The sequence below is a fragment of the Acanthaster planci genome, linkage group LG07, assembly GCF_054643075.1.
Source record: "Acanthaster planci isolate LZ-2023a linkage group LG07, COTS_SCS, whole genome shotgun sequence".
In the NCBI taxonomy this organism is placed as follows: domain Eukaryota; kingdom Metazoa; phylum Echinodermata; class Asteroidea; order Valvatida; family Acanthasteridae; genus Acanthaster; species Acanthaster planci.
In genome coordinates, this window is record NC_141783.1 from 13,481,077 (window position 1) to 13,493,422 (window position 12,346).

At 39.8% G+C, this 12,346-nt stretch overlaps 1 protein-coding gene across 2 annotated transcripts; it reads left to right on the plus strand.

Moving 5' to 3' along the window:
• Nucleotides 1-16: 16 nt before the first annotated feature.
• On the plus strand, nt 17-12,323 carry ttc26 (tetratricopeptide repeat domain 26). 2 transcript variants are annotated; one of them, XM_022239795.2, is made up of 17 exons: nt 17-192; nt 1,591-1,728; nt 2,143-2,350; nt 2,670-2,711; nt 4,604-4,653; nt 4,833-4,978; nt 5,547-5,718; nt 6,124-6,198; nt 6,585-6,687; nt 7,164-7,273; nt 7,859-7,922; nt 8,428-8,516; nt 8,881-8,964; nt 9,212-9,281; nt 9,665-9,771; nt 10,001-10,134; nt 10,635-12,323. In XM_022239795.2, exons 1-17 carry the CDS (start codon nt 190-192, stop codon nt 10,747-10,749), a joined length of 1,710 nt encoding a protein of 569 aa, XP_022095487.2. In that variant the 5' UTR covers nt 17-189; the 3' UTR covers nt 10,750-12,323. The 2 variants fall into 2 exon arrangements, with proteins under 2 accessions (XP_022095487.2, XP_086994878.1); XM_087138752.1 differs by lacking the exon at nt 2,670-2,711 and having other exon boundaries at nt 18-192.
• The last annotated feature ends 23 nt before the right edge of the window (nt 12,324-12,346 follow it).

Consider the following 12,346-nt stretch of genomic DNA (forward strand, 5'->3'; position numbering starts at 1 on the left):
TGCGGTGACATACCTAAAGTCTTGGAAAATTTGCCAGTTGATGGGTGGGGGTGTTTGGTAAAAAAACTGCAAAAATCTGTGAAAAGCAGCAACAGTTTGAGATTTTTCCATTGCTTTTATATTGTAGTATTCATGGACTTCGTTTAAATTGAAATCATACAAAGGGTTTGTGACTAAACCGGTTCCAAGATGGTAAGTTTTTGCTACTAAGCAACAGACGCCAAACCGCTCATGCTGAATAGGCCTAGGCCTATATTGTATTACATGTGCCTGGCTTTGGCATGATCGTGAGATCGTGATTCAGCTTGTGTGTGTTATGTTGGGCACGATCGGTGGAATAATGCACGATCACTCGATCTTTGGGCGATCAGTAGATCCTACTACACAATTTGTCGGTAATTCTGCCATCAGCCAAATGTGGTTGTGAAAGATTGTTTTCAAAACAGGAAGTAAAAGTGGACATTTCATGCAGCATCGACGGGGCAGGTCGGCCGATTGTGCCCAACATTATCTGAATTAATATAGCCTAGGCCTAGGTCCTACATGATGAAGCCTTGAGGCCTATACATGTGCAGCATGGGAAGAGTTCCAATTGAACTTCCATATACAGATGCTAGTAATTCTTCTTTACAGTGACTTAATAGCCATCAGAAAGTAAAAACATTACCAGAAAAGTTCGATTTGCGGGGGAAAATACCAAGTCGTTTACTGAGAAAGCACTTCGAATTTTTCAGACCAATCTCATAGGATTTGTGCACAGGATGTCAAGTGGCATCCGTACATGGAACTCTTTCCATACAGCATATTGCATGCATTACAGTGCATGTTTCACATTGTTATGTTCAGCCAATCTCTGTTTATTGATGTCACACTCACAATTTGATTAATGCAGATATCTTGTTTTTTCATTTTTACAGAGTGTTAAAAACTTGTGAAGATATGATCAGCTGGTTGAAATCAACAGTTTCATACCTGACATTTATTTTTCAGGAGAACCTTTTTTTTTTAGAGTGAGCGTGGGATGGTACGAGATTTACCCGTTCTGTCATTCGGCAATTTTTGCAGGCAGACATTGGCATTTGCAAAGTTTAAAAATTTGGTGCCAAAACTGTAGATGTCACGATTTGGAGATCAGACTTTAAAAATCAAGTGAATACCTCAGTTGGTTGAATGCTTAATGGACAGGTGTGATTAGTAGATCTGCAGGGTTAGCTGCATTCAAAGTCAACTGTACGGAAAGATCTACAAGATCTGCCCATTCTGTTGATTATGCCGCCATCAGTAGATCGGTTTTTCTTTCTAATTCATGGTTCTGAAAGTTTGTTCAGAAGTGAGTTGACATAACTTCACCTACACAGTAATTAATGCCTCAGGATTGAAAGACATGGGGTACTATCCCCATACAGTTGAACCGATTTAAAGTAAGGTTATTGGGATTTCAAAAAATTGTTATAACAGGAACCTTGCATATTTATGGAAGACTTAGGTTCTACATTGTCCTTGTTTTAAGCAGGTGTAGTTAAGTAACAAGGCTGCTGTTTTTGTTGAGGTTCGACTTAATTAATTGATGTTTGTTTCTTTTTTGTTCAGATGCTATCAAGGCAAAAGCCGGCCACTGGGCCCGGCTCAAGTACTCCGGCTCAGGAGAGCAAGAAGAAAAAGCAGCTGCCTAAGCTAGAGGAATACCTAGATATGAGGGACTACACGGGTGCCATCACCTTGCTGGAGGTGAGTCAGTGGGGTCCATCTGTTATTTTACCATAGCAGTGTTTCTCCTGGGGTAATTTACTGCATGGGCCAGCTTGTTAGTATACATCAGGTGTGAAGTACACATTTGTGTTTTGTATCATTTGGGGAGGGGCGGGGGATTTTAAATTCAGTAGGAAGTTGAATGGTCTTCATGGTAGTTGAGGGTGCTCCAGCAAGCATCAGGTTTGTACTTGATGTGATTTCTTGCTGCGTATAAATTGAGAAGCACGCCCTCAACTGAATCAAAATTAAAGGTGCAATAGTTTGCTCGAACTTCAGTTAGCTTTTTGTTTCGTTTTACTGTGATCTGAGATATCAAGTTTGAAAATTTGACAAGTTTGACATAAAATATTGCGGATATGAGAGTCTTGTTTCCCCGACTTTGTCATACAGTTCACAAGGAGCAGTGGCAAAGGCAGTGACGAGACGGACATGTGGCTGGGCTACTGCCACTTCCACTTAGGAGACTACAAGTTGGCCATGGAGGAATATGAGAAGATGAGCAAGAAGGAGGCGGTCAACCCCGAAGTCTGGGTCAACCTGGGCTGCTGCTACTTCTTCCTGGGGATGTACCCGGAGGCAGAGACTGCAGCAAAGAAGGGTAGGTGGGAAATTGTATTCCAAGGAATCAATTTCTTTTCTAACTGCTGTAAGATTTCTTAGAGTTAAAGACATTGCATGCAGAGAGTGACTTTGTCCGTCTCTTTGATTATAAAATATTTTGTGATCTAGGCTTTCTCTATTGTAGCTATTCAGAAAAAAAGTGAAATGAGCAAATATGCTTGAACTCTAATTCATTTTAAATGATTTTTAAGAATGTGACCTAGTGGCTTGGCAGAGAGGGTTAATTGAGAAGTCATTCCCGCAGGCAGCTGTATTTCTAGGTCTATTAATATTCATTTTTATTCCCAACAACACAGGCCTGGACAAATCTAGTCACCAGGCCGTGAATGAGGATGGTAGTAAGTTGTTTCTTGTTGTGACTCCAAATCTTGTGTTTGCTTCATTTCAAATTAAACATTACAAACAATACCTGTGCCGTGGTCTGTCTGTTAGAAACCTGCTGGTGGAAGCTTTATCTAAAAACCCTTTCTTTCATGTGGATGATTTGAATGAATGAATTCAAATTCACCTCTTTCGAGTGTCATCACGATTTTATAAACAAATGCTTTGAGCAAAGAAAATGGTGGTCTCATATAAAGAGATTTCAAATTCCTTCTTGTGTGTACTTCTTATTTGTCCTGGCCTGTATCTCGTGGTCTTATTACCCGTAATTATTGCCAATCCTAACCTTTCTCGGTCTGTCAAACCCAATGCACTTGATGTTTAATACAGGGATGTAGATCATAGCCACTAGTACTGCATTATGAGTCCTTTTCTCCTGATTTTTGTAATTTCTCTGTGGCAGCAGCTCTAAAGTGAAACAATTTGCAGATAAAGGGAACTTTTCAACCAATATTATATCAAATCCATTTTAGGCATTTTGAAATCAGTTTCACAGTTGTTAACCCATTTACTAATGTAACCTCCTAAATGAAAAAAAATCAATTTGTATTAAACTTTCCTTAAAAGCAGTGTCACGGTCCGTATTGTCATTGTTAGACAAATGATTGGCTTTTATTTGATCAGAACAATTCATCAAACATTTACATGTAGATTTTGGAACATTAATTGTGAGGGTTTTGTCTTAAGTTGGTTTTGTAGTTCACAAAATAAAGTGCCATTTTGTTGTCTCGATGGGCTAAGAGATGTCATCTAGTCAGTGATGTAGTCAAGTACTTTTTGAGAACCAAGTTCTCTACCAAATATTTAACTAGTTAGGAGGGATCAAAGCTGAAGTACATCGGCATTTGATGGTACATGCATAAAGGTAAGATTACAAAGCAACATAATGACTTCAGACCTTCACTGTTGATTGAAATTAACTTTTTAGGACAAAAGTACTCGGAAAGTACTCGGCCGAGTACTTTCTGAGTACTTTTCTCCTTAAAACTTAAATTTTACACAACTGGGAGTGTCTGAAGTCTAACATTTATTTTGTAATCTTAACTTTGCACATTTACCATCAAATGCCTGTGCACTCTGGCTTTATTCCCTCTTACCCAGTTCAGTATTTTGCAGAGAACGTTGGTACTCGGAAAGTACTCGACTACAACACTGCATCTAGTTGTAGAAGATAGTTGTCGTTGTCACTCATTTGAATAACTGCACAGAGTTTGCTTCATCATCTGTGATTTCTCATTCGGTGGTTACACTTTATCTGTCCCATGTCAGCAAGTTGGTCTTTAGATTGGTTGTTTGGTCTGCCAAAAAGCTTCATGATTTCATAGCACATCTGTTCGCTTTGGTTGTTGTGTTGCTTTGTATGTGTTTTTTTTTATTTTCCAGTGATGTGCTTTGTAAAGGCCTTGTGAGCCAGAGTATACATGTACATGTAGCAGGCAAACAATACAGTTAAAATGGCTTCACTGTCTTTTCAAATTTGGCTGATTAATATATAGTAATTTAGTTTTGTGTATGAGGCTTTCATTTTGAATTGTGGCATTCATCATCAACAAGGCTTCATATTTGTAAGACAGCAATAGCAGTGCGATAACTTGGATGACAGAAAATCAGCCAGGAGGAGATTCACAGTGAAATGTGTCTCTAACAACAGCAGAAGGTTACTCTTCAACTAAAGAAAGCCTTGAATCTTACATGTACGCTAGTTACAACAGTTGCCTAGTTCTTGTGGGTAGTTTGTTAGTCATGTGGTCTGTCATGTGGTCATTCAAGCCAGTCAGTTGTTCATCATCAGTCCAGTAACAGTCCTTTTGCCCTCTCATCATCCTGTTAATTATTTCCTCATTTACAGTGCCCAAGAGCAGTCTGCAAAACAGGTTACTGTTTCACTTGTCACAGAAGGTAGGCATTGCAGTTTATGCAAACGGATTGCTTAAAATGTTGAGCGCTCTCGCTAAAGACCTACAATTAAAATGTCTTCAGTGCATTCCAGTGCACTGCTGATAAAATCTGGTGTGCTGGCGGGCATGAAAATGGTGAGATGCCCAGAATTTCAAATGTCCTGTGTCATTTCGCTTCAGTTTAACGACGAGAAGAAGCTGATGTCCCACCATCAGAACCTGCAGGATATTATACAAGACCAGCTAAGTCTGGCGTCCATACATTACCTGCGCAGCCACTACCAAGAGGCCATAGACATCTATAAGAGGATCCTGCTGGATAACAGGTGTGTCAAGCTAGGATGGTAGCTCGTACCAGACTTGCCACTGGTATTTCAGACTGTTGCTGTAAGAGTCAGGTGCTCATGTGACGTCGAAAATTGCTGCTTGATAATTGCAAGGAGACGCACATAACGTGACTGTCATTTCAAAATGCTTGTGCTAAATAGTGGACGATTTCGAAGCCAGCCTTTTTGGTCTACAAAAGATCGTCAAGCAAATTCCAGGGTCGGTTGTAAGAAACTACCAAGCAAAACGTTTTGCTTAACATAGAAAACATGCTCAATAGCAACCAATTACTCCTCAAGAAGTGTTTTCTGTGTGACGGATTCATTACTGGTTTTAAGCTAAGTATTATTTCATGCCTGGTTGCTCCATAAATTTGGTTACGAATAAACATCTGAAATTGCAACAAATGTAATGAAGCTCTTTAATCACCTAATGGGGTTACAAAACATTACCAGTAAAATGAATTGTAATCGTACATTTGTCAAGTTTTCAAGGACCATGTAACTTTTCCGTACAATGCTTTAAGCTAAAATTAAAGGAAAATTACTTCTTTTTTTCATTTGGCAGAGATTATCTAGCTTTGAATGTATACGTAGCCCTGTGCTACTACAAGTTGGACTACTATGATGTCTCCCAGGAAGTGTTGGCTGTATATTTGCAGCACTACAACGACAGTGCTATCGCCCTCAACCTCAAGGCCTGTAATCACTTTAGACTGTACAATGGAAAGGCTGCGGAGGTGAGGATTATGAGAATTCTGTTCCGAGTCCCTTATCGTTTTCTTGGACTCTGATAAAAGTGGGAAGTTTCTGCCAGATTTTGATGACTGATTGTCTCAATGGCTGTTTTGATCGATGTTCAGTCATTGGGGTTTGTTGGATTCAGTGAGTGCTTTGCTGCCATTGCATGAGTTTTCAGAATTTTATTACAAAGACAGGGTTTAAATGGAATGCTCTTCAACTTTGAAAGAGTCTTCATGAGTTGAGCACAACTTCATTCATTTTGGTATTTGCAGCTTACTTTTTAAATTAAGACTCGTTGGACAAATTAAAAAAAGTTCGGTTTTGAATCTATAGTCTGGTGTTGAAATTTCTTCTGGTTGTAAGATGACTCTAAAAATTGGATTTTGGTTACAATTTCACAGGCAGAACTGAAGAATCTTCAGGACCTTGCATCTCCATCATTCACGTTTGCTCAAGACCTCATCAAACACAATCTGGTAACTCCACCTGATTTTTAAGCTTTTCGCTCCCCTTAAAGTGAGGATCCTGTCGATTGGATTTTTAAGGCTTATGAAGAGAATACTGATCTTAAACTTAAACAATTAAAGGAGATCAAATTTCCACAATGATTGTTGCATTATGTGGATTAAATTGTCAGTCCTTTCCTGTCAGATTTCAAGTTCTCAATATTGCTTGTCCTTTTTGCCTTTAAGATATGTTCAGGTTCTTCAATGAGATTAAGCGTTATATACAAGCAATTCAAATACTGAAATAAATTTCATTTGAATTCGTGATAAAGTTGAGGAGAGAGCTGTTTATTTAGCACAGGGATTTGCGCTTAAAAGTACTGACTTGTACGTATTTGTATCTTGCTGATCAACAGGTTGTATTCAGGGGAGGCGAGGGGGCCCTACAGGTGTTACCCCCGTTAATTGACGTCATCCCAGAAGCAAGGCTCAATCTTGTCATCTACTATCTCAAGCAAGGTAAATCAAACTGCTTGGAGTGTTGACTCTTCTAGAATAATCATTGATTGTAAATTTTTGTCACACTGAAAAAAAGGGAAATATTAGGCGTCAAAAAGCATCGTGAACTGGAAATATAGAAATGGTACAGTTGAGAGGTCTCAACATTGTGAATCCACGGAGAGTGAAAAAACTTTAGTAGCACTCCATACCTCTTATGTGACTGTTTTACCTCTCCTTAATTAATCATCCAAGAATGCCTACGGATCGTCTTTGATAGATATGTTTTCTAAAATAAGTATATTGTTAAGATGTGTTTTAAGATGTGTTTAGCTCCAACTTGACTTTTCAGTTTCATCACCAAAACTAACTTGAAATACTTTTAAGCTGACACCAATAAGGCTTTGTCATCTTCATAAATGGAAGTGCTGATTTCGAGATGTTTGATGGATAAAGTTCCTACTCCAGTTGTCACGTACATTTTTATTTCTTTGCAGATGACGTCACTGAGGCATACAACCTGCTCAAGGACGTTGAACCGACCACACCCCAGGAATACATACTGAAGGGCGTGGTCAATGCCGCATTGGGCCAGGAACAAGGCTCGGTAGGTGCAAGACCACACAAGACACTTTGGCATTACTGTAACACAGGTGAAAATGAAACATGACAAGTGTTGGGACATCGTTAAAGCCAGATGAGCTGGCATGTGTGGAGTGTCATTCACCCTTATTTTGACAAATAAGGGGACTTTAATGTCAACCTCTGCCTTCACACAACAAACAGCTGTAAGACTTCATACTTCATTATCAATACATAATTCTTTCACTGAAGATCTTATTTTCAAGATGTATTTTTGCGTTGGGGAGATGTTAATTATATATAACGGGTTTGCCCTTACCCAACGTATATTAAAAATACATCTTGAAAATAGTTCGCGGTACCCGCTGCTTCATTTGACTCGGACCGGCCAGCCGACCCCGGCAAGCTCGGTGGTCGAGTGGTTAAGACATCTGCACTAGTAAGCAGGAGGTCGTGGGTTCGAGTCCCACCCGAGTAAGCTTGTGAGGTTTTTTTCGCAAGCTCTCGGACAAGCACTGAGCATACAGTGTTTATTAATATACGTTGGGTAAGGGCAAACCCGTTATATATAACTGAAGATCTTAGTTAAGTCTTTTTTTTTCCTCCATAGAGAGAACATCTGAAAATAGCACAGCAGTATTTCCAGTTGGTTGGAGGCTCAGCAAGTGAATGTGGTAGGTTCACTGTTCTAGGTTTGGCAAAAAAGAAGCATCGATTCCACCAGAAATCAAAGCACTTTATAGAGTAATGAAATGAAAACATCACGCGTACAATTATCCGTATAAAAGGCATTAGCGTGAGAACCAGCACATGAACCAACGGGCATGCGTATTCCATTTGTTTGCACCGCACTTCCTGGTTCAAAGTGACACCACACTTTGGTACTCTGTACAGGTTTTTACTCCTGATGGGCTCATATGGCCAGGCTTACATGGGCTTTAGGAACCAGGTCATTTTACATCTGAATGTACATGTTTACAGTTATCCCAGAGAAACTACCAATCTGGATTTTAGCGAAATGGTGTCTGCTTTCTTTTTCATTCCGGCATGACATTTTTACAAATGTACATCCATTTGTACGGTCCCTTGTACAAGGGGGGATGGTTATTCCAGAAAAGGTTCCTCTCTGGTCATGTGTCTTTTTTACATTGAATTTCACATTTCTGCTCTGTTTATCAGATACAATACCCGGACGACAGTGCATGGCAGCCTGCTTCTTCCTTCTCAAGCAGTTTGAAGACGTGCTAATATATCTTAACTCAGTCAAGGTGAGTAGTGTGTGTGGGAAGGAGGGGGAAACAGAATTACTTGGAGGGTAGCAAGAGCACTCCGTTCACGAACGGGTACATCTGAGCAGCACGTTCTCCAAGTTGAGGATTACAAGTTCGATTGAAGACCGGCGTGTATTGCCTGTCATCAGTCAAGTTTACACAGTAGATGAATTTGTTTTCATTCATATGCATGTGTTTTCATTGTCAGTGTTCACAAAGTGTAAATACACCAAGGTCAGTTCAGTGACAGAGTGAAACTGAACTGTCTTTTGAGGTGGAGATTTGAAAGTAATGCATTGACAAAATTTAACGTTAGATGGAGACAGCTTTCCATTTAATTTACATATATTAACTTTTGCAGAGTTACTTTTACAACGATGACAGATTCAACTTCAACTATGCTCAGGCCAAGGCGACAGCAGGCAACTACAAGGAGGCAGAGGAGGTTAGTTGAAATGCAAAGGAGAAAAACCTCACAATATTTTACTTTAAAAAGTACCAACACATTTGATACTGGAGTAACAAAAGAAACCCAGACAGTAGTTACTACTACTCGCGACATTGTTAAGTTATAAATTATGAACAAGTAATTTTAACTATTAAGCTGGAAAGTCAGCATGATTGAACTTGGTACCGAAATCATTTGGTCGTTAGACTTGTGTTTGAAGTAACTGTTGTGTTTTCTGCGTCAGATTTTCTTGCTGATTCAGAGTGAGAAGTTCAAGAATGACTACACGTACCTCAGCTGGCTCGCAAGATGCTGTGAGTACACTGTGCATTGTTGAAGTCACTGGGGCTGGTGCTGCAACAGATGCTGGGGATAACAGCATTCCCAGGATTTATCTCTGCAGCACTGTCTGTACTCTTTTATTTGACGTGTGAAAGATACCCTGGAAATTTGAAAATTTGAAAACAAACTGGATCGGGAAGGAAAGCTTGGGAAGTGTCATTTTGCCGAGTTGTGAAACGTTAACCTCAAGTTGTAGACTCATATTATTGACTTTTAGTGCAACATGTTGCCCTTGGTTTGCTGTTTGCTATCCAATGTGTTTAATATACCCTGTTGAACTTCCCCAGCAGTGCTGGTTGCATGGATGTCTCTAGTTCAGCTATTTATATCACTGTTCCCATTTTTGTGCGTCCAGACATCATGAATCGCAAGGCCCGACTAGCCTGGGAGTTGTACCTTAAGATGGAGACGTCTGGTGAATCTTTCAGTCTGCTCCAGCTGATCGCTAATGACTGCTACAAGGTAACATGATTCCCCAGGTTATGGAGTGACTGTGTATTTTGCATACAGTCATCAGCTTGCCTTTTTTTAAAATTTTAATACAGAGTTCTATTCGTAATTACTAAAGTTCCAGCTATCGATCTTTTCACCGATGTTTTTTATTTTAGAAACCCTTTTTCTTGACAAACATTTTCTTTCTATCGTCTATTTTTATTTTTATGACAAATTCCTTCTGCTTGTCTGTCTGCAGATGGGTCAGTTCTACTATGCCGCCAAGGCATTTGATGTCCTGGAGAGATTGGACCCCAACCCTGAATACTGGGAGGGCAAGAGAGGGGCGTGTGTGGGCGTATTCCAGCAGATCATAGCTGGTCATGAACCTAGGTAAGACTGCATCCAAATCACTCGGCAGTGGCTTGGTATTACACAAGACTCTATGGGAACTGGCTGCGGCTACTACCATAGATTTGTGTGTAATATGGAGCCACAGCCAAGTAATTCTGACACGACCCAATACAGGGTAGACAGCTCTCCAGCAACCCACACTACATGTATCTGTTTATAGTGGTTGAGGACTAAGACCTGTTCTTGTAGATTATGTATAGCTGGTCATTGACCTAGAGATATAGACAAAGGTTGTAGGAAGCAACTCTAAATAATAGATTGGTTGGGGAAAGTTCATGGATGTTTTGAGGCAGACCATGAACTCTGCCTAAAGAAACCCCAAATAACAAGATTGATGCCAATATTTTCTTTTTGTTGGAAACTATTGAAGTTGACAGCAATGTTTTTGCATTGTCACTGTTTCAGGGATAAGTCTATGGGAATTCTTCAAGCAATGGAATTTAACCAAGTTTTTTTATTTAATCTTAATTCTTCTACAGAGAAACACTTAGAGACATCCTACAGATCTTGCGTAACACTGGTAACCCACAGGTGGAATACATCATCCGCATCATGAAGAAGTGGGCCAAGGACAACAGGGTACCAGTTTCCTGAGGTGGTCCCCGCATTAGACTCTGTCTGTGTGTGCATTTCAAAGCCCTTTTCTACGAGGGGATTGTGCCAAAGAAAGCAACCCCATTAAACAAGATGTACCATGATCTGTGAAAACCTTTCTCATCCATGATTTGAAAATGTTAGATTGGTTGAGCAAATGGTCGCCAAATCTTCTGTTTGTATATATAAAAGGCCATTTTGCTATCTCTTTCATGTCTCATCTTTTTACACGGAGTGTACTCCAAAAAATGTCAAACTCTGTCTTTGTTTCTGAAAATATGCCTTTAGTTTGGATAGTACGGTACCCATGGATGTTCTTTGTGTTTGCATGGAGTGGATTGGGACCAATGAAAGAAAAACCTGGGATAGGTGAACTTGAACCTGGGATAGAATTATTGGAAGAGGCCATTACTTTGTATTCTTGAGAAGAATATCCAAACATTACTGGACACCATGTACTCAAACCCTTTAAGACTGGTCTGAAAAATATTGTTTTAGTGTTTTCTAAGTAAATGCTTCCATCTTTTCCCTGCTAAAGATGGCTTTTCATGCAATTCTTTGACTTTCTGATGTTTCATAAACCACTGCTAGGGAATTTAAGTGATGACACTATACAGAACTCCTACTGATGGTTTTATCCAGTGGTTCCAGCCATATCCATAGAGAATAACAGCGTTGTGTAGGGACGTAACTTCCGGGGATAGGCTGTTGAATCATCTCCCTTTTTTGTGGTAATAATAAAAGGTGTATTGCGAGGAATTGTTTGGACATCCGAATGAACACAAGTTATTCATCAACACTGAAAGGTAGAAAAGTGAAAAAAAAAAGCTTTAAATTTGCTGTCCAATGGAGAAAGTATGTGTTTAGTGATGTACATCTGTATCATGGACAGCGCCCTGTATCACGCGCATTGCCCACGATTTTTCCTCGGGGGCCAACCACTGATTGGCTTGAAAATGACTGACAAGCAATTGACAGCTGAAGGGGGTCAATTTTGAAGTTTTCTGAGCAAATTGGCGAGTCTCATCTCCTGTCGTCTCTGTCGTCATTTCTTGTGATTGTCCTCTCCTTGGCGGAAAGAATTCTATGTACAAACACTGCTTGACACCTTGTGCACAAATTGTGGGAGACTAGTCTGACAAAGTCATCACTTATTTTGTAGTGAACACTTCAATATTTTCACTGTTGAATTTAACTTTTTGAGGACATTTTATTACCACCAGATGGCTAATAGGTCACTGCAGGGGGTAATGGAACCCCCCTCCCTTACCCACCTCCCTGTGAGAAGACCCTGGCTACCTGTGCTGTTTAATCCCACTTTCCTTTTTGTTTTCATTGCTTTGAATTGGCATTCATTGAAGCCCTGGCTTCTTATCGTTCAGAGTGGGTATGACTTCAAATGTGGTTATTCAGTGCATTTAATGCCCACTTGTAATGAAGTACTGGATCTCTCTGTGAATATCTTTTGATCCAGTAATGTAAATATTGTGTAGGGTACTTGTGAAACTTTAAACACTCATGTTAGAATGCTGTGCTTAGTTCTTGGAATAAAGAAAGATCTCCTAAAAACAGAATTGTGTACAAGTTCAGAAGTTTA

Bases quoted from the DNA above. Each gene is read 5' to 3' on its own strand.
- ttc26 (XM_022239795.2), top strand. The intron at 4,979-5,546 runs GTGTGTCAAGCT...TTCATTTGGCAG, and splicing joins AGGATCCTGCTGGATAACAG to AGATTATCTAGCTTTGAATG. The intron at 5,719-6,123 runs GTGAGGATTATG...ACAATTTCACAG, and splicing joins ACAATGGAAAGGCTGCGGAG to GCAGAACTGAAGAATCTTCA.